General features: G+C 35.6%; 1 protein-coding gene and 1 pseudogene across 3 annotated transcripts in view; one reads left to right on the forward strand and one right to left on the reverse strand.

The window, feature by feature from the left end:
- Window positions 1-3,663: 3,663 nt before the first annotated feature.
- DNAJB4 (DnaJ heat shock protein family (Hsp40) member B4) overlaps window positions 3,664-26,887 on the reverse strand; it is a 46,600-nt gene continuing 23,376 nt past the window's right edge. For 2 of the 3 annotated variants that reach the window (XM_032425491.1, XM_032425497.1), the window contains exons 2-4: window positions 13,189-13,473; window positions 6,347-6,915; window positions 3,664-4,965 (exon numbers count right to left, since the gene is read on the reverse strand). In XM_032425491.1, coding sequence (XP_032281382.1) covers window positions 4,732-4,965; window positions 6,347-6,915; window positions 13,189-13,399 — 1,014 coding nt within the window. In that variant the 5' untranslated portion in view covers window positions 13,400-13,473 and the 3' untranslated portion in view covers window positions 3,664-4,731. The remainder of the gene's footprint in view (window positions 4,966-6,346; window positions 6,916-13,188; window positions 13,474-26,887) is intronic. The other variant, XM_032425504.1, reaches the window with a different exon arrangement.
- Window positions 20,492-22,157, forward strand: LOC116645380 (annotated as a pseudogene).

Raw genomic sequence — 26,887 nt, forward strand, 5'->3', positions numbered from 1 at the left:
TGTCCAGATTTTTCATATTCATCTCAGTGCCATCCCTTTAACAGAAACAGGAATGGAGTTCTTTGCCTCTGGTTTTATTTTTCATGTTTAAGGCTGTATCCAAAACTTCTTACTTTCCTCCTCCATTTACTTTACTCTCCTTTTCTTTATCCAACCTCCAGTTTCTTCTTTTTAAAATTATCTCTATAAGACAGGAGCCTGGCTAGCTTAATCAGTAAAGCATGTGACTCTTGATCTTCAGATCATGAGTCGAGTCCCATGTGTGGCATAGAGTTTACTTAAAATAAGAAAAAAAAATTGAAAACAATTTTCTCTGTAAGAATGGCTCAAGAACTGCATTCATACAAGCCAAATTTCTAAAAGCTACAGAGAAGATGTACCTATCAATTTTTAGTTTGGGAGAGATTACTATATTTGCAAATGATTGTAGAGCTTCTATATGTATTATACTCATTACAAATTTTTCTCAATAAAATCTGCAGGGTTTTTTTCTTCCTCCCTTCCTCTTCCTCCTCTCAACACCTCTCACCTCTCTCTCTCTCTCTTTACAATGATATAATATCACATATTTTGGATAGTAAATTTTTACTTGGAAAAATATTAATTTAATTTATATTATTTATCTGAAAGCTCAGATGTGGCCTTGAAGTATTTTGAGAATAACATTGGCATACATTTTTTTGGCATACATTTTTTAAGTTAATGATGGATACATTTCAATTCTGAGCTCTTAATTCCCTTATTAAAAAAATAGCAGTTTTCATAATTATTCTTTCAAGTTTTCTAGTTAACACCATCAAATTATAGGTTCATATTCTACATGCTCATAAATGACTCAAAATATTTCAAATGTGCTGAATTAAACAGACTACACAAAGAAGTAGGTAAATGTACTTAAACAGAATTTGACATAGTCTTGGAAATTTAACAACAGGGGACATCATAGCATATTGGTAGGAACTGTTACTGAGAATAAGAAACAAGGTATTTCAGAATTCCCTTACAAGCTTGCTTTTTAGCTATGGGCAAGTCACTTAGCATCTCTGGGTTTACTTCCTCATCTAGAAAATGTGATCTCTAAAATTCTCCCAGCTCCAAAACTTTTATGAATTTATGAATTAAAAATATCACAGAAAAAAAGAGAAATGATGAAAAGGTTGAAATATTCAATCTATAGAACTTGTCAAATAAATATTGATTAAGCTATAATTTAAAAGTAACAAATCACATTTCTTTCTATAATTCTCCATAAATTGGGAATATATATATAAGCCAGGTATGTAGGCAGTACACTATGTTACACATTGTTGGATAAACATTGTGTTATTAAATTATGGGTAAGGTTTAACCTTAACTCTGTGAGGTTCATAGTCCTTAATACGAGGATAGAGTAATTACTTCTAAGCCATTTACCAAGTCCAATCACATATATTAATATCATTTTATCCATCATAACTAGTCAAATTATAGGGTTTTTTTCTTAAAAAATAAACAAACAAAAGTATTTTCAATTCCTTGCCCCCAAGAAAGGCTAATAATAGGCACGAGTGATGAGCTAAAAGATAAAGGGTCACAAACTCAGATGCTTTCAGAGGCTGCGAAGTAAATGAACTGAATGTGTGAAGTGGCTTTATATAACACAATTGAGATTGGTAGGTCAGTGACAACACAACAGTGCATGCCTTGCTTAAAAACATCCTAATTATAAAGCATAAGCAATCTGGTTTTTCTTGTAGGAAAGATAAACATCTCTATTAATTAGATTCCTGGCATCTTCAGTACTGCAAAACTATTTCAGGTATCCAAGTATGTGACTGAATTTAAAGAGAACATTTTAAAATCAAAAGCACTAAATAAATAAGTAAATAAAATCAAAAGTACTTTCACAATTTACATAGATAAGAAAACTTTAAACTCTTTTACATTAATTCAACACTTAAATAAAAATTGGGCACCAACTACATGCTAAGGCATTATCAGTATCCTTTAAGGCATACTGTTTCTATATAGCAATGAAAATTAATTTTTTTACTACCAGAAGAATAATTCTGTACTTTAAAAAAATACTTTTTAATCCAAAGATTATCCATCTACCAAATCTATAAATCCTTTATTTAATTTGGGAGAAAATGCTTAATCAAAAAAATTGCAATAAATGACAGTGGGTTTTTGGTTTTTTTTAAAGATTTTATTTATTTATTTGAGAGAGAGAGAATGAGAGAGAGAGAGCACATGAGAGGGGGGAGGGTCAGAGGGAGAAGCAGACTCCCTGCTGAGCAGGGAGCCCGATGTGGGACTCGATCCTGGGACTCCAGGATCATGACCTGAGCCGAAGGCTGTCGCTTAACCAACTGAGCCACCGAGGAACCCAACAGTGGGTTTAATAAAGAAATCATATCCACCACTCTTGACTGATGCTTTTCAGCTCCTCTTTAGACCTGTGAGAAAATTTTTGTGATGTTTATACTTCCCTAAGGAGTTTTAACTGTCATTGAGAGAACCAAAATTATAAAGGGACTATTTATGAATTAGGTGGAATAGTAAGTATGATTAGCTGAATTCTCTGGCATTTTCAACCATTTTCTTTTCTTTTTTTTTTTTTAAGATTTTATTTATAAGTAATCTCTATACCCAGCATGGGGCTCAAACTCATAACTCCAAGATCAAGTGCTGCATGCTCTACCAACTGAGCCAGCCAGGTTCCATTTGGAACTAAAGCATGTGATTATTCCCAGCAATTCTATTCTTAGATATATACCCAAAAAAATCGAAAAGTTATGTACACAAAAACTTGTACAAAAATGTTCATAGCAGCATTATTCACAATAGCCAAAAAAAGGGAGATAACCTAAATGCCCATCAGCTAATAAATGAATAAACAAAATGTGGTATCTCCATAGAATGGAACATTATTTGGCCATAAAAAAGGACAAGGTACTGATACATGACGCAACATGGAGGTACCTTGAAAACATCATGTTAAGTGAAAGAAGCTAAGTGAAAAAAAGTCACATATTCTTTGATCCCATTTGTGCTAGATGCCCAGAATAGACAAGTCTGTAGAGACAGAAAGTAGATTTGTATTTACCAGGCACTGAAGAATAGGACGTGAGTGGTGATGGATATAGAGTTTCTTTTTCAGGTGATGAAAATGTTCTAGGGCGCCTGGGTGGCTCAGTTGGTTAAGCAACTGCCTTCGGCTCAGGTCATGATCCTGGAGTCCCAGGATCGAGTCCCGCATCGGGCTCCCTGCTCGGCAGGGAGTCTGCTTCTCCCTCTGACCCTCCCCCCTCTCATGCTCTCTCTCTCTCATTCTCTCTCTCAAATAAATAAATAAAATCTTTAAAAAAAAAAAGAAAATGTTCTAGACTTGGTGGTTACATAACTCTGTGAATATACTAACCACTGAACTATATACTTTTAAAAAGGTAGTTTTATGGCATGTCAATTACAATGCAGTAAGGCTATAAAGTATGTGGTGATTACAACTAATTTGCTGAGTCACTAAAAGAACCCTCCTACTCTGCTACAAAGGGTGATAGGATCCAGTTCACCTTGTACATGTATCAATCATCCTGAAAGCTACTTTTGAACCAAAAATTTTGTTTCAAGACATCACTCTTACATCACCAAGACATGGTTAAAAAAAAAAGAAAACAAAATATTTTTTAAACGTAAATATATTTAAAAAATTAAAACACCTAAGAAATGCAGTCTATACATATGAAAAAGTAAAATATTTATATGCATAACAAGTAGTAGCAACATCATTCATAAGCAGCAGTTAGTGTTTATTTTCCCCATATTTTGGTTTAACACCATAGTGGTAGTTTATTCTTCTTAGGGAAATTGCATAAGATACATATAGCATATGATGAGTGAGTTATAGAAGACTGTGTAATTGGAAAATTAATTCTAAGTAACAATATTCCCTCTAAAAACACATTTATTATTAAACAAATTATTTTAAACTAGTGGACAATAAAATGTGCCTATAATTTATTAAGTCCAAGATATATAGTCAACTTGCATAAAATTACATATGGCATTTTAAAAACAGCCTATTTCTAAAATATCAGTAATTCAGGCAACTGGGATTTCCACAGGAGATAAATTACCATTAATTTCCTTTCTATGATGAAAAGGTCTGCCTTAAGAACATTACAATCATGTTAGTAGGAAATGCTACAGCATACTTTACAAATCAAAACATATGCATTAGGATATTCTTTTATGGGTCCCAGCCCTATAGCAGCATTTCAGACGGAGATTTAAATCTAGTTAACCACATTTCCAAATGACTTGGGTTTTTATTTTCTAGAAATACAAATCACCTGTGTAGGTTAGTTAAGAACTTAAATTTCCATTATAAATGAGAAACTATCATACTGATAATGTAAAGATAAAAGAAATAAAGTACTTGGATAGTCTAGTACTTTATTAGAAATATATCTACTAACTCCACAAAAACAAATTTTACATGTAAGCAAAATACTAAAAATTTCTGATTTGGGAGAAATAAAATAAAATACAGTGAATGGTTGTTTCTTCATCTCTAACTGTAAAAATCCCTTTTGCCTATTTATTTGACCCGTCTCTATTCATGCAATTTAATGAATCCTCAAAATAATTTACACATCTTTATACAGAATTCACATCTACATCAGTAAACTGCCAGTCCTTTTATATTTTCAGTGCCTTATCAAAATATGGGTAACAAAGTTTTTCATTCTATGAGGCAGGAAGATGTTTCCTAAGTACTTCTTTGGATGATGAGGATATAGTATCTGGGAAGGACACGTCAAATTCTATTAGAAGGTCGCCACGCTGGTCAGGATTTTTTGGAAACGGCAGCCCATATCCAATAATTCTTCTCCTCATTCCAGGCTTCACAATATCATTTATTGACATAGGTATGGTTCTTCCATCCATTGTTGGCACATTAACTGAGCAGCCACACAATGCCTGAAATAGACCAAATAAAATTAACAAACTTCAGAACTTCAAAAACTCAACAACAACAACAACAAAAACTGGGTGTGAAGGATGAAACCACTAAGGTAAAATTTTAACCTCCAAAAGAATATCAATAATTATAAGACTTTTTCCCTATTAAAAGATCCCTTAAGACATGCATGATCAGACATACTACAAAAGAAGGAAAGGAGAAGGGAAAGGGAAGGAAAAGGAAAGAGAAGTAAAGGATGTCTTCCACATTGCCTTGAAATGAAATGGAATGTTCGAGGTTGCCATTACAACGTTAAAGATGCAGGGATGGGACTGGACAAGAAAAGAGGGAGAAATTTAGGAGTGAGAGGAATAGGATAAGAGCAACTACCTACTTCTTTGGAAGGAATAATGTTAGGATAAGAAATACATTTATTGATTTAGTCAACAAATGTTCACTGAGTGTCTACTGTATGCCACACATTCCTGCTAGATGCTGAGCTTAGGGACCATGAACACAGACCCCACCTCAGGGAATGCACAAGGAACTCAGAAGCAAACAGGTAATAATAATACAGTATAACGTGAGCACAGAGGTGCAGAAGTCTTTTGTGAGACAAAGGGCACCCAGCTTACCCTCCCCACCTTTAGCTTCTGAGAGTACAGAATGCTTGAGCTAAACATTGGACCAGTAGCAGGTTTTGAGGCAGAGTGAGGAACAACAGTGTTCCATAGATTAGAATTTAGACGATGACATAAATGTATGTAAGATAATAATAGAGCAAACTTAGGAAATGCATAAACATTTATGGGTAGAAATCAGATTTAAAATGACCTTCATTTTAAGCTAAAAAGTCTGGACTTTATGGTAGATACTATGTGGGATCATTTAAGAATTTTAAGCAGGGAACTGACATGGCCATGTTTGCAGGATTATAATGCAATTTGAAAAAATAGTGTCTAAAAATAGAACAAATAAGGACTCATATTAAAGCAGTATGCTTATAAATTATTTTAAATTAATCTTTTTGTTATATAATTATTACTCCAAATTAACAATTTTAGAAAAAATCTTATACATGGACTTCAATTACAATGCATATCTCATAAACCATACCTATAAAAACCGTTAAGCCAATATTAGGCTTCATAGTTATAATCTGGTTAGCACTTAAAGTTGGCATTTAAATTGCTAATACAGGTAACTAAACTTAGAAAATATAATCTTATCCATAAAAGAGATATAATAGTAGTACTACCTCTGGAGGGTTCTTATGAGAATTTAAAAAAATAACATATACTAAACATTTAATAAATATTAGCTATTATTTACATAAATTCCCTAAGATCGGATGCATAATTCTGTTTGGTTTCAGAATCCCAGGTCCTACTAACTTACCTCTCGTAAACTAATTTTAGCAGTGTAAATTATATTTGATCCATCCCTTTTAAATTTTGGGTGATCTTTATCTTTAATGATAAAAACAATGTCTGCTGGGATACTAGTTGGTGTTTCATCTCCTTCCCTTGGAAAAGTAATTTTGGTGCCTTCTTTCCACCCTTTTTTAATCTCGATGGTGAGAATTTTGTCCTCAGATCTATAACTCCTTCCATCAGGATTTAACCTTTTTCGAGAAATCTTCATCCGTTTGGTACAACCAGTATATATTTCTTCAAGTGATACTCTAAGTTCGTGAATAACTGGAGGATCTTGTTTGATGCGGGATGGCCCCACAGAATTTCTGTCTCTCGGATATCCATTCATGCTGAATCCAAAGGCACTAAAAGGATCTCCATCTACTTCCATTTCATCGGAATCTCTACCACCAGCCATCCGTCTTCCAAAGAAAATTTCAAAGGGGTTGGAGCCTCCAAAAAATGCTGCAAATGTGGCATGAGGATCGCCATGAAAAGTGTACCGGAAGGTACCTCCTTGTCCATCAGTACCTCCTGCTCCTCCTTTCAACCCTAAATGAACAGATAGACGTGATTAGAAAAAAGCTTGCAACTCTTGAAAGTTAAACTTGCAAAAATTGTATTACTAATAAACTTTGGCCAACTTAGGTTACAATCTATTAATATTGGCCAGAAATGCCATTATCACTAAATGCAGAACAGCTACCTAACTTTTGACCATTCCATCCTAAGTTAAATTTTGAGCTTTCAAATTCTTCCTCCAAATCCCCATCTTTAGTGACAATTTATTCCTGAATCTCTGTTCCACTGGTAAATAAGAAAATAAAACCGGGAACCTGTTATCTCATAAACTACTGGTTGAACAATCTGAAGTATATAAGTTTTCAAAAGATGTCAATTGAAATAGGTCTTTGGTAATCAATGCAAAATGCATAACCTAAGTCTTTAAGTGCCATTATAATCAGTGAGCATAATCAATAATATAAAATGCCATATTCATACTAACTAGCTTTATTTCAGGTCTTTTATTGTTTAAGAATTAATTAAAATAGAACTCTTTCTGTGGCAGAAAGGGAAAAAATTCTGATAATAGGACACCCTATGAAAAATGTTTTTTTAGACTCCAAATTATTATCCCTATTCTATCTAACAAAATTGTTTATCTAGGCATACCATCTGATAGCATTTATTTCAACAGCATGTAGAAAAAAGACTAAAATCAAGTGCTGTAAACCCTCTTGACATGTAAGTCCTTTGGACTGGTTATTTCTGTCTACTGTCGACAACTCGCTTCAGACACCAAGATAGTGACCTTTTTACTCTGTTCTTTATTTTATTTTAAAGATTTTATTTATTTATTTGACAGAGAGAGACAGTGAGAGAGGGAACACAAGCAGGGGGAGTGGGAGAGGGAGAAGCAGGCTTCCCCCGGAGCAGGGAGCCCGATGTGGGGCTCGATCCCAGGACCCTGGGATCATGACCTGAGCCAAAGGCAGACGCTTAACGACTGAGCCACCCAGGCACCCCGACCCTGTTCTTTAAGGTTCAACTAAGTAATATGTAGCTCACAAGTGATCACATATTTGAAGTAGCATTTTCCATTATATACCAAAGAAAGTTTCTATTAAAACCCACAAAACATTAGTATAGTGATCTTTTAAGGGATCAATACTGACAAGGATTTATATCATTACAGTAGTAGCAAAGTTTCTGAATGAGCCTTATGGGCATTCCTGATGAAGGAAACAAGCAGGAAGAAAATTTAAAAAATTTTAAAATTGTGATAAATCCAAAGGATTAAACTAAGAGATTCTAGTATGTTCAAACAGTAACTTGAGGGCAGGAAATATCTTTTATTCATTTTTGCATTGCTCATGTATACAGGGTGAAAATGATAGGGGCTCATATTTATTGAATAGAGAATGAACTAGTTCTTAAAGTCTATTTAAACTTTAAAAGGTGTCTTGAGTATCAGGATAGAGAAGAGGCAAAAGCAAAAGCAATATAAAGTATAATCACACATACACATATGAGACTTAATAAAAAAATTATACTCAGCATGCTTTCAAAGAGACTTAGTTCTGCATGTTTTATTCTATTTTGCTTCTTCCATTAAAAGGTATACATATATTCTTATTTCATCCAACAGTGTCAGCTGACGTTTACATTTTTACCTTCATCCATGAATAGAAATCTGGAGAGACCAAGAAAAGTCTAATAATCTGAAAACTGTCAAAATATGAATTGAATGATATATCCAAAGAGCGGTTAGGATATCCCTTACAGAAACAGAATGGCAAGTATAAGCAGAACAAGGATATTAACATGCAGCTCAGACATACTTCTTTTTATAAATTTTAGTGGTACAGTTATAACTCCAAATGTTAAAAAAAAAGCTAGAGACAGATTTTTATATATGATAGATTACGTATATAACTCAAGGTCATGACCAGTGTGACTAAACCAATGCTTAAATTACTTTAATCGTTTCATCTTTCATCCCACAAATATAACAGAGCATAATAGTTTAACAGAGTTAATAACATAAATTGAGTAAATTAGCTTGCCCAATCTAACTCTCTACAAGACAATATCTAAATGTTTGGACTCATAATAAATTCATGAAAAGAAGGAATAACATTTTAAGTTATTATATTATGGGTTTGGCTTTTCCCTAAAATCTCTTCCCTCCTCTGCCAAAAATGGTAACTCAATCAGGATTACAGAGTCCCTGAGAAGATTCACACAGTCTGAAGTGGCATTTATCAAAGCTGACAAAAAGGCTCCAATGAAGCTTTGAGGTTTTCCTTGACACTAAACAGTCAAGTACATAGCTTAGCTAAAGGACAAGGCTACTATATAAATGACTGCAAAAATCTTACCAAAATTCTCAACAGTATAACATGAATTATTATGCAAGTACTGCTTTGCCTAGCACTCGAATTGTAACAGGCATGTTATCAACTATATGGTCAACTCTTTATTACATACATTTTGACTGCTTATGGAAAATTTTAATATTCAATTGGATTCCCTCTGCTCTCCAAAATGTTTTCTAGACACCATCATCACTTTGCGTGATCAAGGAATATGCTCTAGAATCAACATCTGCCTATGCTGTAGCAAGACTGCTATTATCTAAAACCAACCAACCAACCAATTTGCAATCCAAAAACAAATATGTGTTCGGTATACTATCTATAACCATGATTTCCACTAGTTAGTTGAAAGTGTGTCAAAAGAAGCAGCACTGGAGAAGAATTAGGATTTAAAAGAAAAAAATTATAGGACTTTAATAACTCATACTTTAAGGAGATCTGATATGTAAAAATCTAGATTTATAACAAGACTTACAGAGTTACTAGCATAATGAGAACCTTTAAGCAGCTTTGACTCACAAAAATCCAACTTATTTTTAAAAACACATAGTAAATAAAAAGAGATCCAGTTGATTAAATATGGAAACTAAAGAACTGAAGAAGCAAGCTGGTATAGATTAATATACTAAACACAAGTTTGATCATATAAATACTACCTTTCAGTATTTAAAGAAAGTTACTGAGTAAACTATAAACCAAAAAAAGGCATAAGGAAAAAGAACTGTTAGAGAACTAGGATACTGTAAGGATGTGTTACTAAAAGATTTTTTTTTTCAGTCTTTTAATACAAACTTCTGTTGACATCCACTGAACAATTCAGAACTAAACCTAAAACCTTCTGGGAGAGACAGGTTCAAAATCCAATTTTCAATTTACATAGTTGTATTTTTTTGTTTTCAAATGATTCAACTATGGAGAACATTTCTCTCTTTTTAAAAATAGCTTTGCTTATTACACACTATAAAATTAACCCATTGCAAATATGTAATTCAGTGATTTTAATAAAGTTGTAGAGTTGTGCAGCCACCATCACAATCCAGTTATCGATCATTTCCATCAACCCAATGAGTTCTCTTTGTTTCTATCTGTAGCTAAGCCCTGCTCCCACTTCTAGTACTAGGCAACCCACTGATCTGCTTTCTTTCTCTACGAATGTGCCTTTTCCATGCATTTTATATAAATGGAATCATAGAATATGTAGCCTTTGACATCTGACTTCTTTTATTTAGCATAGTTTTTGAGGTTCATCCATGTTGTAGCATGTTTTATTATATCAATCCTTTTAATTGCTAAGTAGTATTCCAGCATGTACGTGTGTGTGTGTGTGTGTGTGTGTGTACACATATGCCACATTCTGTTTATCCATTCACTTAATGATAGTACTTTTAAATTGTTCCCAATTTGGGGCCATTACAAATAATGCTGCTATGACTATTCACATACATGTCTTTTTGTGAACCTATGTTTTCATTTCTCTTTTATAGATTTCTATGAGTGGAACTGCTGGGTAATATGGTGAATTTTTAAAACATCTCTATTTTTATCCAAATTTTTTTAAACCAAGCCTTTAAAATTGTGGATATTAGAGATTTTCAAAACATGAATAAACTGGATCACTGGTTCTCTTACTTTCTAACTATATAAATTTAGCTTGTTCAACTCATACACTTTTCAGTTCATAGTTCTTGTTCCCATTGTCCCAGACCTTGAAAGAGAGTGTAATAACTGGAGGGGGGTAAGGAGTATATTACATAAATTACTAATAGCCCCACAGTCCTAAAATTCAGTATTTTGTTACTACTGGAGAAACACATTGGGTGATGGAACCAGGCCTGCAGGCATAAACTCACCAATGAATGGCAAAGAGAAAAAATGTTTTCCCATTTAAACAGTATACCTAAAAGGGATTTTTCCAAAGTATAAATGAGCTATTCTGAATAAAGAGCAAATAAACATAATGCTTTTCTGTAAAGGAAGAGTAATTTCTAAAAAATAGCCGAATAATTTTCATTTAACTATATTCTCAAGTAACTCATAACTAGAGAGTATTTCTGAATATATTTCAATGCTTTAAAACACTTATTCTTCCCTATTACCTCTATTGCTTATATCAATTCTCTGAATCAAGAACAAAAAAAAAAAGATTCAGGGTACACAGATGATACTGCTTTCATTTTTAAAAAACTCATTCACTGATAATGATCAGTAAAAGTCAACCTAGAGAAACATCACTCAAGAAAAACACTATTAAGAGGTAATGCTAAGCCAAGAAAAATGTATCATGTGATGACTTGAAAATTCTGAAGATAAATATCCTTAGAAAACACTGAATCCTATGGCTTAGTTATAAACAAACTTGAGCTAGCAGTGAGATGTGGTTTAAGCAGGGCTATCTGCTTTTACAGGGGAATGTCTGTGGATTTCTTTACAAAATTACAAATAACTTCTTTAGAAAGAGTATATTGTTTGTAGTATCTCAGAATCCTGCTTAGCTTTCGAGATGAACCTAATCATAGTATTTTGATTAGTAAGGCCATAAGGAACAGGCAGAATTGAACTGGCCATTGCGTGCCTTTTTCAATACTGACTTTGTAAGAACCTGACACAGCAGGTCCTCATCACACCAAAACCGAGAGCAGAAATAGCAATTTTTGGCAACTCAAGTCAAAAAGAAAAACAAAACAAAGAAAGGAAAAAAAAAAACCTTTACACAATCACCCTGCTTATATAAATTTAGTTTTTTAACTCAAAATGAGCAGTTACTGCTTCGCTGTATTTTAGCATATATCTGATTAGGAAAACTTTATGTTAAATGCGATAAAGGAGGCAAAGAAATAAAAAAGGTTTTCGTAACTACAATGATTTAAAAGAGAATATTTTGGGAGAAAAAAATTAATAATGAAGTAACTTAGTCCTGATTCAAAATGTTGAAAATCCCAGAATCTGTAGGAATTAAAGTGTTTTTGTTGTTGCTGTTAATTAGCAATTTAAAATAGCCTTACTTTATAGCCACATTTATATGGAAATGAGGGACAAACTTAATTTAAAATACAGAACGATAAAGGGATAATCTTAATAACCCCCATTTACTGTACTCAACTAGTTTCTGATCTCACGATGAAAGAAACAAAAGTATGGCAGGGAGAGCAAAGGGAAGTTGTCATGCTTTCCTCTATACCTAGGTAGTAAAATTTCTGAAGACATAATGTGACCTGTAAGTAAATCAATAACTGTTCTAATGAGGTGGCCATTTTAGGTCAAAAACTGTATTTCTGAGATCTCATTTTCTTGGCACACAATTACTGTTTACAATTAAGCTAAAAACTTGTTCTGGTATTTTATGACATCAGGAAAATTCTTTCCTCTCCAGGCAAAACGCCAAAAACAACCAGAGCTAAATGCCTGGGCCTTCTGCTTCTCAGGGAGAAGATTCTATCTTGTTCAATCTAAATTAAATTGCTATCAGAGAGGCAAAAAACTTGTTTTGTTTTCGTGAATAAAATATAAACTACCCAGAATTTGAACTGCCAATCTTAACATTTTAAATGAGTGAAGGACCTTTAGTGGTTCCGGCAGAAAATTCATTAGAAAACAAAACAGGTTGCATAAGACTTTTGACACAATTCATTAATGGGTATGGGAATGTGATGTTTCTTTTCAAATATACAATGTTAACGTTATAAATCTAATGGCAGAAGATATATATATTACAAAATGCCAAAATCAAGAAAAAGGCAAACAAGTACATTTCATTCACAGCTATGTAATAATATTCATTCAGATGATCTAAGATAAAATCTTACTTTTATCCATTATTTGTCTTTCTACTTTGATGTCTGAGAATTTAATTTAAAGATAACCAGAAGGCTGAAAGAGCAGGGGGAAAAAGAGAGAGAGAGAGTGAGACAGAGCTGGAGAGACCAAAAGATAGACACGGAATACTTACCTTCCTCCCCAAACTGATCATATATTTCTCTCTTTTTAGGATCACTCAATACTTCATAAGCTTCTGCGACCTCTTTAAATTTTTCCTCTGCTTGAGGAGATTTGTTCTTGTCCGGATGAAATTTGAGGGCTTGTTTTCGGTAAGCCTTTTTAATATCTTCATCTGAAGCTCCTTTTTCAATTCCCAAAATGCAATAATAGTCTTTCCCCATTTCGAATGCCTTGAAATGAACTTAGATTTCCCTTTGTGAAAGAAAACAGCGTCCCCAGTCTTAGCAGTACGATTCTAAGAAAAATAAACCAAGCTGGGTATTTTAAAAGTTAAAGCAAATCAGCAATTCAGCTTCGCTGTCTTAAGGCAGCAAGCAAACCACGTCTCTGTATTTAATTCCTTCCTCAAAGGCTCACTTACAGATAAATATACACTACACAGGAGACAGCCTCCTTCTAGATCCTCCCATTTTCACTACGTGTCTCTGTACTTTCTAGAACAGCAAATGCTACAGGACGTCACTTCCCCAGCTGCCTCTAGTCAAAGTACTGAGCTAGGTTTTCTCCTCCTCCACGATTAACTATTCATTTTCCTTCTGGCTCTCCCATTTTTATTTCCTTTTTAAGAAGCTGAGTGGATTCAAAAACCAATATTTCAGCATAGCAGGTCATAACTACATATTTATTTACTCTATTGTAGGTGAAAAAACAAAAATAATTACAGCCATTAGGCATCCTATGTTAAAATAAATTAAAAGTATTATACAAATAAAGGTACCCTTGAACTTATTTTAGGTATTTTAATTTTAATTTCAAGTTATCCAAATGTAAGATATACAATACTAAAATCTGGTTTGTTTAAATTAAAATTTTCAGATAATTTGTGTCATTTTTAGAATTCCTGGGATCTAGCAATCAGAAATGCCAAGAAGTCAATATGCCAATTTCACATTGTAAAAGGCTACATATCATTAACATCAAAAGCAATAAGGGACTTAAATATTATTTTAGCTAGTGGTTTTAACTAGTTTTTTGTAGTATATAAGAGTTAATAGTTCTGGCAAACTAAATATTTGTGAAAGCTTCATATCTGATTTTAGTTACTTCAGCAAAAACAGAATGAGATCCCACTTTTCCCCCACTCCCCGCCTCCGCCCAATTCCTAGGGTCACTATTTAAAGAATTTTTGTGCTGCAGGAAAGATAGAAGACAAGTATCAGGTTACAGACAGTAAATACTCATGTTTCTTATAAGACCTTGACTGGATCATTTTAAAATCTGGATATGCTATTTATGGGGCAGTGATATGAGAAGTATTTTTTTCTTTTAAAAACACATTTTCCTAATTATAAATAGCAATACTCATTGCTGAAGATTTTGGAAAACACAGAAGGAAAAAAGAAGAAAAAAGTATAAAATGAAAACCTCCCTATCATACCACTTTAGGTAATCCCTGCTAAATGTTAGTGTATTTCCTTCTAGTCCTTTTTTTTCTGATAGATATTTATGTTTATTCGTTGTAGTTTTGTATTTTTTTTTGTTAACAAAGTTTATGCCCTATCATTTATATACCCTTTCAATGTCTGCTTTTATATATATATATGTATATATATACGATACTTATGAGAAAAATTTTCAATGTATATTACTCATCTTTTATCTCCTATATTGTTATGTCATCTTTTCAAAAATGTTCCCATTTCTAATATGGAAAGATGGATTAATAAGAAAATGTGAAAAGAATTGCACAGAGCCCTATAAATACCTTAAATCTGTAAGCTTAAAAGAAAAACAGAACATGTAAAGGAAAAGTAAATGTACATATATGTTTAGAATATGATGAAAAGTTAATGATCACGTGTTAACCTTTAAAGATATGGAAACACCTACTCTATATGCCAAGCAGCTTTACATTCATGATTCAGCAATTCTTTCGGAACGTTCATCTTTGTACATTTGACAGCTAGGATTTCCTATTTTTCAAAACTCTCTCCTTTAAAAATACTTTGGTTTTAGAAATGTATAGCATCTGTCTAGCCTATTTACAGGTTACAGAGGTTTGTCAGCTAGCTATTCAAGCAAATTTTTTAGTCCCACTAAGGAATACTCAATGTCAAAAGGTTAACCATTCAAATCCAAAACAACTTGGGGAAAAATGCTAATATCCAAAGTCACCTTAAAACTCCTGCTTTAAAAAAAAAAAATGCAAGTTGAAGTCCAGTGCAATGATCAGCATCTAGAGTAGGGTAAAAATATAATAAAAATCACCTTTTCTAGAATTAATTCCTCTTTTATTTTTTTTATTATTTTTTTAAGATTTTTTTTTTTAATTTATTCATTTGGGACACAGAGATACAGAGAGAGAGAGAGAGCATGTGCAGGGAGAGAGGCAGAGGGAGAGGGAGAAGCAGGCTCCCCACTGAGCCGGGAGCCCGATGCGGGGCTCGATCCCAGGACCCCGGGATCATGACCTGAGCCGAAGGCAGACGCTTAACCATCTGAGCCACCCAGGCGCCCCTAGAATTAATTCCTCTTTTAAATATTCACTACCAAAAGAACACTGACACTACTATCTATGAAAAGTCTGAATTGTTCTGGTGGGTAATGCTGGGAGGAAAGAAAAAACAGATTCTTATCTGATTCAGTCATTTTCAGGTAGCTAGAAATATTATCAGGACTTGACACATTAAAGGATTTTAGAACCCAAAGACTAGATCTTTCACATTTCCGAGAAGTGCATTACATATTAACAAATGGAAACAAATCTGACTTTCCACATATAGAGAGAAGGGTGATAAAGGATTTTCATACTTCTTCAAATATCATACACACACAAAAAAGAATCATAGTGCTAAATTTGAAAAGCAAGAGTTCATCTCAACTTTGAAATTTCAAGTTAATAAGGAAGCAATTATAATTTTAAATAATATAAAACAATCTAGCTAGGTTTTGATAAAATGAGTTGTGTAAATGATTCTTTCGAACATTTGGGAACAATGCCAACACAAGATAAAATGTTCAACATCACTGATCATCAGGGAAATGCAAATCAAAACCACAATGAGATACTACCTCACACCAGTCAGAATGGCTAATATCAAAAAGACAAGAAATAACAAATGTTGGTGAGGATGTGGAGAAAAGAGAACCCTTGTGCACTGTGGTAGGAATGCATATTGGTTAGCCACTGTCAAAAATAGTACGGAGCTTCCTCAAATATTTAAAAATAGAAATGCCACACAATCCAGTGATTCCACCCTGGGTATTTATTCAAAGGAAACAAGAACAGTAATTCAAAAAGATAGATGCACCCACATATTCATTACAGCATTATTTACAATAGCCGAGATATGGAAGCAACCTAAGTGTCCATTCATAGACGAATGGATAAAGAAGATATTATATGCATGGAATGAATAAGTCACAGGGATGAAAGGTACCACGTAGGGAATACAGTCAGTGGTATTATAACAGTGTTGTATAGTAACAGATGGTAGCTACACTTGTGGTGAGCATAACATAACATTTAGAGTTGCTGAATCACTATATTGTACACCTGAAACTAATGCAATATTGTGTATCAACTATACTTCAGTAAAGAAAATAAATATGGCAGCATCAGGAGGAAAGGTCGCGGGGATCAAGGCCAGCTCATACCCAGAGCCAGGTGAGCCTGACTACCCTTCCACTGTTTCAATGTCAAGTGAGCAGAAAAAAAGCAACATGGATCCCAGGAAACAAGGTAGGCCCAAGGAAAAAGGAAACAGTACATTCAGGCTATGGAGGAAAAACATCCTTTTTTTTAAGAGCTAAAATTCACTGGGCACCTGGGTGGCTCAGTGGGTTAAGCATCCAATTCTTGATCTCAGCTCAGGTCTTGATCTCAGGATCGGGAGTTCAGGCCCTACGTTGGGCTCCATGCTGGGTATGGAGCCTACTTAAAAATAAAAAAAAATAATAATAAAAATAAAATAAAATCCACTACATTTTTATTTTAAAAGAATGAGAAACACTCAAATAAGCAGAAAAGTTATTCCTAAAATGTGTAGATCTATACTACTCTCCTAGGATTATCTCTCAGAGCCTTTGAAAGGAGTGTGGCCCTACCCACACCTTGGTTTAGCTGCCAGAAGTGTGAGAATAAATCTCTGTTGTTTTAAGATGTCTCCTTTGTGACAATTTGTTTTAGCAGCCCTAGAGAACTAGTACAGTGAGATATACAAAAAAGTATATGTGATGTAAATTGGCAGTTCAAAATGGGTAACAATAAAATAAACACCCATTTATCCATTAAAAATAAATAAATAATAAAAATAATTTAAAAAACCATTTGGGAACAACTTACAACCCTGTGATCAAAACCTGAGCTGAGATCAAGAGTCAGACACTTAACTGACTGAGCCCTCCAGGGGACCCTGGGAACAATTATTAAAAATGATTTTAAAATCTCTGTAAATACCATACCTGGAAATTTGTCCCTAGAAATAATCCAAAGACAAAAAACTATTAAGTATACCAATAAACTCATTGCAATTAGATGCAATAGAGTAGTGGATTGATATAATTATTAAACTACATAGTACTTCAGAGAAATTTTGCTCTTATATTTACTTTTTCAGACTGAGCTGTCTCCTCTACCACTTACGGGTTAAAAATCCATTACACAGTCACTTTACATTAAATTTTTTTCATCTAAGTTTTTTTCATCTATGAGATAAGTGTAGGGTTTTTTTTTTTTTTAAATGGGGGTGTGTAACCAACTGTCATTCCTATAAATAATTATCACGAGGGACGCCTGGGTGGTTCAGTCGGTTAATCGTCTGCCTTCGGCTCAGGTCATGATCCTGGGGTCCTGGGATGGAGTCCCACATCGGGCTCCTTGCTCGGCAAAAGGCCTGCTTCTCTCTCTGCCTGCCGTTCTCCCTGCTTGTGCTCTTTTCTCTCTCTGGCAAATAAATAAATAAAATCTTTAAAAAAAATTTAAAAAATAATTATCATGACAAAAATAGTATGTAAAGGGAAAAGTAGTGGCAGTTTTTAGGGAAAATGGAGCCGAGATGTGAACAAGGCTCATTTAATATTTTTAAAAGTACAAAAAGGGTCACCTGGGTGGCTCAGTCGGTTAAGCATCTGCCTTTGGCTCAGGTCATGATCCCAGAGTCCAGGATTGAGCCCCACAATGGGCTCCCTGCTCAGCGGGGAGTCCACTTCTCCCTCTCCCCCCCTACTCGTGCTCTTTCTCTCAGATAGATGGAATCTTTAAAATAAAAATAAAAAAATAAAGTAAAAATAAAAGCAAAGCCAAAAAACTACATAATAGTCTATTTGAAATATTGTTTAAAAATCACATAAATCCCAGGGCGCCTGGGTGGCTCAGTCGTTAAGTGTCTGCCTTCAGCTCAGGTCATGATCCCAGAGTCCTGGGATCGAGCCCTGCATCGGGCTCCCTGCTCCTCGGGAAGCCTGCTTTCCCTCTCCCACTCCTCCTGCTTGTGTTCCCTCTTTCGCTGTGTCTCTCTCTGTCAAATAAATAAAATCTTTAAAAAAAAAAATCACATAAATCCTGCTTATATGATTTTATAGGTATATATATGTGTGGCTGGCTCAGTTGGCATGACATGTGACTCTTGATCTTGGGGTCCTGAGTTTAAGCCCCATATTGGGTGTAGAGCTTACTTAAAAATAAGTAAGTAAATAAATAAATGAAAATTACAAAGAGATTTTCTCCTTAATGTTTACAGTTTACAAGCTTAAATTCTCATGCTGGGGTAGGGGTGATTCATCTCTAACTGAAGGTAAGCTACAATATATTTTAAGAGATTTTAATTTTTTCAACCAAATCAGAAAACTTAAGTGTGTTTATTATTTTGTTTATCAAAGTTTTTTTTTTAAACACAGTTTAACAGTTTTTGTGCCCAATAATATATGTGGAGGAAGTGTGTCACTCTATCTTAGGGAGACATGGGCCAGAATTAAGTAAACATTCTAATGACTTTTTTTTTTCCAAAAACTTCAACAAAGCTTCCTTATTTGTGATATTATGCTTTCATAGTAATTACAGATAAATATTTTTACAGAAGAATGAGTCCTTTTTGATTGTATAATCACAGTTTAAAATATTATATATGTTTAGATCATGAGAGCTAAAAATAGCACTTTACCACACACAATCTTTAAAGTACATAACTAGTCATTCAACTGATGCCTTCTTCACCTTCTACTTTGGCTTTATTAATAGACAATAAAAAAGTTTTTTTTTCCTGCAATTCACAAATCATTTCTCAGTTTATAATACATTAGTACGAAGAAAGACAGCATGCCTTCCAGAGTGTCAGAAGAAATCACTATTGAAATTCAGATCATCACTTAAATACTTAAAGACAGATGACTTCTAATATTTTACCAATGCTCCTGTTGGAAACTTTTTCTGTCAATATTTAATTCTTAAATGGGTACATTTAGTCCAGAAACTTCTCATCAAGTAATTAATTTTAGTAAGTTGTGACTTCCATTCCCCAGTACTTCTTATCCCAGAATAAACAAACCGAGGCTCTTTTACACCTTGTTCCCACAGTGCTTTAGATAGCTGAATCGTGGTTATAAAATTTGCTAGGGTGGCACCAGGGAATACTGACAGTGTAGTGGTTAAAAACACAGATTTTGGAGCCAGACTGCCTAGGTTAGAGTTCTGACAACACCACTTACTAGCTGTGTGGTCTTTGACTTAACTTTTCTGTGCCTCAGTTTCCTCATCTGTCAAGTGGGATTAGCATTAATATTACTTCATAGGGCTGACGTGAGGATTAAATGAGATAAATGTGTGATACACTTAAATGTGACTGGCACATAATGAGGACTATGAAAATGTTAGCTACTATTGTGATGACAATGATCTCATCATATGAACTAGAAGAACTTTTTTCTAGAAAAAAATTACCATACCATACGAATAATAAAATGTCCTTATTTACATTTACTTTTTTATATACATCCACACACAACAGCTGTCAAACTAAGAATAAATGGCTCTTTCCAAATAGCCGAGTTAATATTTGCTACTTACTCATCTTGACTCTGTTAAAATTTAAAATCATTATACTTTCACATAGGTAGCATTCATTGTATTTCAAATGCAAATCTCAAATACATTGACTATTTCAAACACAGTAATCAAGCAGTGTGGTATTGGTGAAAGAACAGGCAAATAGACCAATAGAACAGAATAGAGAACCCAGAAATAGACACGTATAAATATGGTCAACTAATCTTTGACAAAAGAACAAAGGCAATACAATGGAGAAAAAATAGTCTTTTCAACAAATAGTGCTGAACAACTGGACATCCACTTGCAAAGAAATGAATCTAGACACAGACCTTAAACCTTTCACAAGAGTTAACTCAAAATGCCCTGAGGACCCAGTTGCAGCTGAGGACCCCGGCGGCAGGGCCAGGTTCGGAACCGTGAGCTGGATTCCTTTCAAGACCGGGTAGCCCAAGAAACAGATTGTCCCCAAAACAATGGAGAGAGATTTTGAGAGGGAGTATGGAAAACTCCAGCAGCTGGAGGAGCAGACCAGGAGGCTGCAGAAGGACATGAAGAAGAGCACCGTTGCTGACCTGGCCATGTCCAAATCTGCCGGGAAGATATCCTTGGATTTGCTCTCCAATCCCCTCTGCGAGCAAGACCAGGACTTCCTGAACATGGTGACAGCTCTGGACACAGCCATGAAGGGGAAGGACATCTTCAACCAGGAAAAGGTGAACCAGATTCAAAAGACCGTGACTGAACCCTTAAAAAAGTTCGGCAGTGTCTTCCCGAGCCTAAACATGGCGGTGAAACAGCAGGAGCAGGCCTGGCAGGACTACTGGAGATTGCAGGCCAAGGTGGAGAAGTACGAGGAGAAGGAGAAGATGGGGCCCGTGCTGGCCAAACTCCACCAGGCCCGAGAAGAGCTGCGGCCTGTGCAGGATGACTTTGAGGCCAAGAACAAGCAGCTCCTGGATGACGTGCCGAGGTTCTACCACAGCCGGCTCGACTACTTCCATCCAGCCCAGCTTTGAGGCCCTGATCCGAGCCTAGGTTTGGTACTACTCTGAAATGCAGAAGATCTTTGGAGACCTGACCCAGCAGCTTGACCAGCCTGGCCACCCTGATGAGCAATGGGAGAGGGAGAACGAGGCCAGACTGAGTGAGCTCAGAGCCCTCTCTGTTGTGGCTGATGACTGAGTCCTCACCACCCTTTCAAAGACTCCTGGGACACCTCTCTGGTCTTTGCCCTTGTCAAGCTTAGGCTCAGGCGTCAGCCAGCAAAAGGCCCTCCCCTGAGAGAAGTATGGGGACAGCAGTGGCCCCTGCTCTACCTCACCAGCCCTCTGCAATGAGCCTGGCACCAAGAGCCCCAAGCAGGCTGCTAGCTCCCCACCCATAGCAAGAGCCCAGATGGGTAAGCAGGGCAGAAAAACTCCAGGGGCCTTCTCATTTCCAAAAGAACCATCCAAAGGGCATCCTGGCCTAGGGCCTGAGCAAGCTTCCAGCCTTCAAAGGCACAGGCTTTGTCTGCTCACCTGAGGTCTTAGACTTGCTTGTATGGTCATGATCACATCTACCTCCAGAGACCCATCCTGGGGAGTCCACCCGCCCTTGTTGTCTTTCCACTTCAGACTCCTCTTTTCTGAAGAGGCCCGAGACACTGCCATGGGGAACAGAAGAGCTGTGGTTCCCCCAGCCCAGACAGACCCCTCACTCCAGCCTCCCAGCATGACAAAAACTGGCTTAGCCCACTTTTGTCCCTTAGGCCAAGGGCAGAGAAAAGCCCCAAGCCTTGCAGGTTCCCTAGGAAACCCGACTCACCTCGAATCAATAGGCTACAGACCACACAAAATGTCACAGCCTGATTCACAGACCTCAAAGCAAGAACAGGGGTTTGTCTCACCAGAATATTTGGAATTTTATTTTTTCAAGTAAAGTTTTCAATAAAATTAAAAAAAAAAAGAATTAACTCAAAATGGATCACAGACCTAAGTATAAAATGCAAAACTATAAAACTCCTAGGACATATGAAAAAATCTAGATGACCTTTGGTTTGGCAATGATTTTTAAATACAATACCAAAGGAACAGTTCATGAAAGAGAGAATTGATAAGCTGGACTGCAATTAAAATTATAATTTTCTGCTGAAAAAGATATTGTCAAGAGAATGAGTAAATAAGCCACAGATTGGGAGAAAATATTTCAAAAGACATCTGAATCTGCAACAATGTGGATGGAACTAGTATTATGCTAAGCGAAATAAGTCAATCAGAGAAAGACAAATACCATATGATTTCACTCATATGGGAATTCTTAAGAAACAAAACAGATGAACATAGAGGAAGTGAATGAAAAATGAAATAAGATAAAAACAGAGAGGAGGGACGCCTGGGTGGCTGTAGTTAAGTGTCTGCCTTCGGCTCAGGTCATGGTCCTAGGGTCCTGGGATCGAGCCCCACATCGGGCTCCCTGCTCCGCGGGAAGCCTGCTTCTCCCTCTCCCACTCCCCCTGCTTGTGTTCCCTCTCTCGCTGTGCCTCTCTCTGTCAAATAAATAAATAAAATCGTAAAAAGAAAAAAAAAAAACAAACAGAGAGGAAGGCAAACCATAAGAGACTCTTTTTTTTTAAATTTTATTTTTATTATGTTAGTCACCATACAATACATCATTAGTTTTTGATGTGGTGATCCATGATTCATTGGTTTCATATAACACCCAGCGCTCCATGCAATATGTGCCCTCCTTAATACCCAATACCAGGCTAACCCATCCCTCCACCCCCCTCTAAAACCCTCAGTTTGTTTCTCGGAGTCCATAGTCTCTCATGGTTCATCTCTCCCTCCAATTGCCCCCCCTTCATTTTTCCCTTCCTTCTCCTAATGTCCTCCATGCTATTCCTTATGTTCCACAAATAAGTGAAACCATATGATAATTGACTTTCTCTGATTGACTTATTTCACTTAGCATAATCTCCTCCAGTCCCATCCATGTTGATGTAAAAGTTGGGTATTCATCCTTTCTGATGGCTGAGTAATATTCCATCGTATATATGGACCACATCTTTATCCATTTATCTGCTGAAGGGCACCTCGGCTCTTTCCATAGTCTGGCTATTGCGGACATTGCTGCTATGAACATTGGGGTGCATATGGCCCTTTTGAGACTCTTAACTATAGAGAACAAACTGAGGGTTGCTGGAGGGGAGATGGGTGGAGGGTTGGGCTAAATGGGTGATGGGCATTAAGGAGACCACTTGGGATGAGCACTGGGTTTTATATGTAAGTGATGAATCACTAAGGTCTACTCCTGAAACCAATACTACACTATATGTTAACTAACCTGAATTTAAGTAAAATCTTGGGAGAAAAAAAAAAGGACATATCTGATAAAAGACTATTATCCTAAATATATAAAGAACTTTGTTTCCCTTCTGACAAAATGGGAGATATTTGCAAATGTCTTATTGGATAAAGAGCTAGTATCCAAAATCTATAAAGAACTTATTAAACTCAACACCCAAAGAACAAATAATCCAAACAAGAAATGGAAGAAGACATGAACAGACATTTCTCCAAAGAAGACATACAAATGGCCAACAGACACATGAAAAAATGTTCAACATGACTCGGCATCAGGGAAATACAAATCAAAACCACAATGAGATACCACCTCACACCAGTCAGAATGGCTAAAATTAACAAGTCAGGAAACGACAGATGTTAGCAAGAATGTGGAGAAAGGGGAACCCTCCTACACTGTTGGTGGGAATGTAAGCTGGTGCAGCCGCTCTGGAAAACAGTATGGAGGTTCCTCAAAAAGTTGAAAATAGAGCTACCCTACAACCCAGCAATTGCACTACTGGATATTCACCCCAAAGATATAAATATAGTGATCCGAAGAGGCACCTACTCCCCAACGTTTATAGCAGCAGTGTCTACAATAACCAAACTATGGAAAGAGCCCAGATGTCCATCAACAGATGAATGGATAAAGAAGATGTGATATATATACACAATGGAATACTACTCAGCCATTAAAAAATGAAATCTTACCCTTTGCAATGATGTGGATGGAACTAGAGGGTATTATGCTAAGCGAAATAAGTCAGAGAAAGACAATTATCATATGATCTCACTCATATGTGGAATTTAAGAAACAAAACAGAGGATCATAGGGGAAGAGAGGAAAAAATAAAAGAAGACGAAACCAGAGAGGGAGACAAACCATAAGAGACTCTTAATCATAGGAAAAAAACTGAGGGTTGCTGGAGGGGAGAGGGGTAGAGGGATGGGGTAACCAGGTGAGGGACATTAAGGAGGGCATGTGATGTAATGAGCACTGGGTATTATATAAGACTGATGAATCACTGACCTCTACCTCTGAAACTAATAATACATTATATGTTTATTAATTCACTTAAATTTTAAAATGGAAAAACAAAACAAAAATATATATGTAAAGAATTCTTAAAACTCAACAATAAGAAAACAAACCAATTAAAAAATGGGCCAAAGACCTTAACAGAAACCTCACCAAAGAAGATATACAGATGGCAAATAAGCATATGAAAAGATACTCCATATCAAATGTCATCAGTGAAATGCAAATAAAAACAAATATACCACAACAAAGCTATTAGAATGGCCAAAATCCAGAACACTGGCAATACCAAATGCTGGCAAAGATGTAGAGCAATAGGAATTCTCATTCATTGTTGGTGGGAGTGCAAAATAGTACACTTTGGAAGATAATTTGATGGTTTCTTAGAAAACTAAACATACACTTATCATACGATCCCACAATCATGTTCCTTGGTATTTACTCAAAGGAACTGAAAAACTAGGTCTACACAAAAACCTGCACATGGATATTTATAGCAGCCTCATTCGTAACTGCCCAAATTTGGAAGCTTGGAAGCAACCAAGATGTCCTCTAGTAGGTGAATGTGATAAACTATGGTCATTCAGACAATGGAATATTATTCAGTACTAAAAAGAAATGAGCTAGCAAACCATGAAAAGACATGGAACTGTAAATGTATATTACTAAGTGAAAGAAACCAGTCTGAAAAGACTATATACTATATGACATTCTGGAAAAGGTAAAACTATGGTGACAGTAAAAAAAAAAAAAAAAAAATCAGTGGTAGTCAGGGGTTAGTAGGAAGGGAAGGATAAATAGGTAGAGTACAGAGGATTTTTAGGGCAGTGAAACTGCTCTGTATAATACTGAAATGGTGGGCACGTGTCCTTATACATTTGTCCAAATTCATAGAATGTACAACACCAGAAGTGAACCCTAATGTAAATTATAGACTCTGGGTGATAATGATGCATCAATTTAAATTCATTAGTTGTAAATAAATGTCCTATTTAGTGGGAGACATTGATAATGGGGTGGGAGGATTGTGCATGTGTGGAGGTTTATGGGAAACCGTCCACTCAATTTTGTGTGAACCTAAAACTGCTCTAAAAAAAAATAAAGTCTACTTAAAAATTTAAAAATAAATGTGAAAAAGGTACAATGTTTGTATTCTTAAAATATGTTTTTTGTTTTGTTTTGTTTTTAAGTAATCTCTATACCCAACGAGGAGCTTGAACTCATGACCTGGAGATCAAGAGTCGCAAGCTCTACTGACTGAGCCAGGCAGGTGCCCCTTAAAATATGTATCTTTGATTTTAGAGTCAGATCTTTCCAGCCCTAGTTCCTGTTGCTGCAGTTTCTGTTGTAAGTTTGGAACTCAGAGGCTAAATTTTAGAAAAACCTTAGACTTTGAGCATGAGTTACAATACTTAAAAATTTTGTCATCATTACAAATGCAAATTTATCTTTAGGGAAAAAAAATAGAAAAATATTAAAGAGATTCATTTCTTACTCCATCTAGGTTATAAGACAGAATAAGTAAACTTAAGGCAAGTGTCTATAAGACATTAAACCCTATTTAAATGTTCTAGAAATCCTATTTTTTTCTTAACTATAAAATGTCCTTTTTTAGGTTATTACAGTAATTTGGACTCATATTTGGAATTAAACAGTCAACAGAATTTGAGCGCATATTGTATAGTATTTGATGAGTACTATAAAACTTGTTTTAAAAGATGGATATTATCACAGTGAACATTTTCCATGAATAAAGTATCTCATTCAGCAAATATTTACTAAGTGCTTACTATGTGCTATAAAAGAGATACACAACATCCTCACTTTCATTCAACTCATATTCTAGTGGGAGAAGACAACCAAGAAACGAGTTAATAAAGAAATGATAGAATTTTAGATAGTTTGAAGTGCTTTGAAGAAAAATTTTAAATGTTTCTAAGGCAGGAATTGATGGAGAGGGGCTACCTTACCCAGGATGGTCAGGGAAGACCTCGCTGTTTAGCTCTGCTTTAAGAATTATACTAAAAATTTGGCACTAAGATAGGTAGAGGAAAAGGAGCAAGGCTAGGTATCACAGTTTTAAAAAAGTATAATGCTTTCAGAAGAGCAAGTGGACTGGTGAAGAGCTCTTAATGACCTCTTTGATTCTATTATCAAGAAGTGTATTCAGGGGCGCCTGGGTGGCTCAGTCGGTTGAGCGTCTGCCTTTGGCTCAGGTCATGACCCCAGGGCCCCGGGATCGAGCCCTGCACTGGGCTCCTTGCTCAGCTGGGCATCTGCTTCTCACTCTGCCCCCAAC

The sequence above is a fragment of the Phoca vitulina genome, unplaced genomic scaffold, assembly GCF_004348235.1.
Source record: "Phoca vitulina isolate PV1807 unplaced genomic scaffold, GSC_HSeal_1.0 scaffold2, whole genome shotgun sequence".
NCBI lineage: Eukaryota > Metazoa > Chordata > Mammalia > Carnivora > Phocidae > Phoca > Phoca vitulina.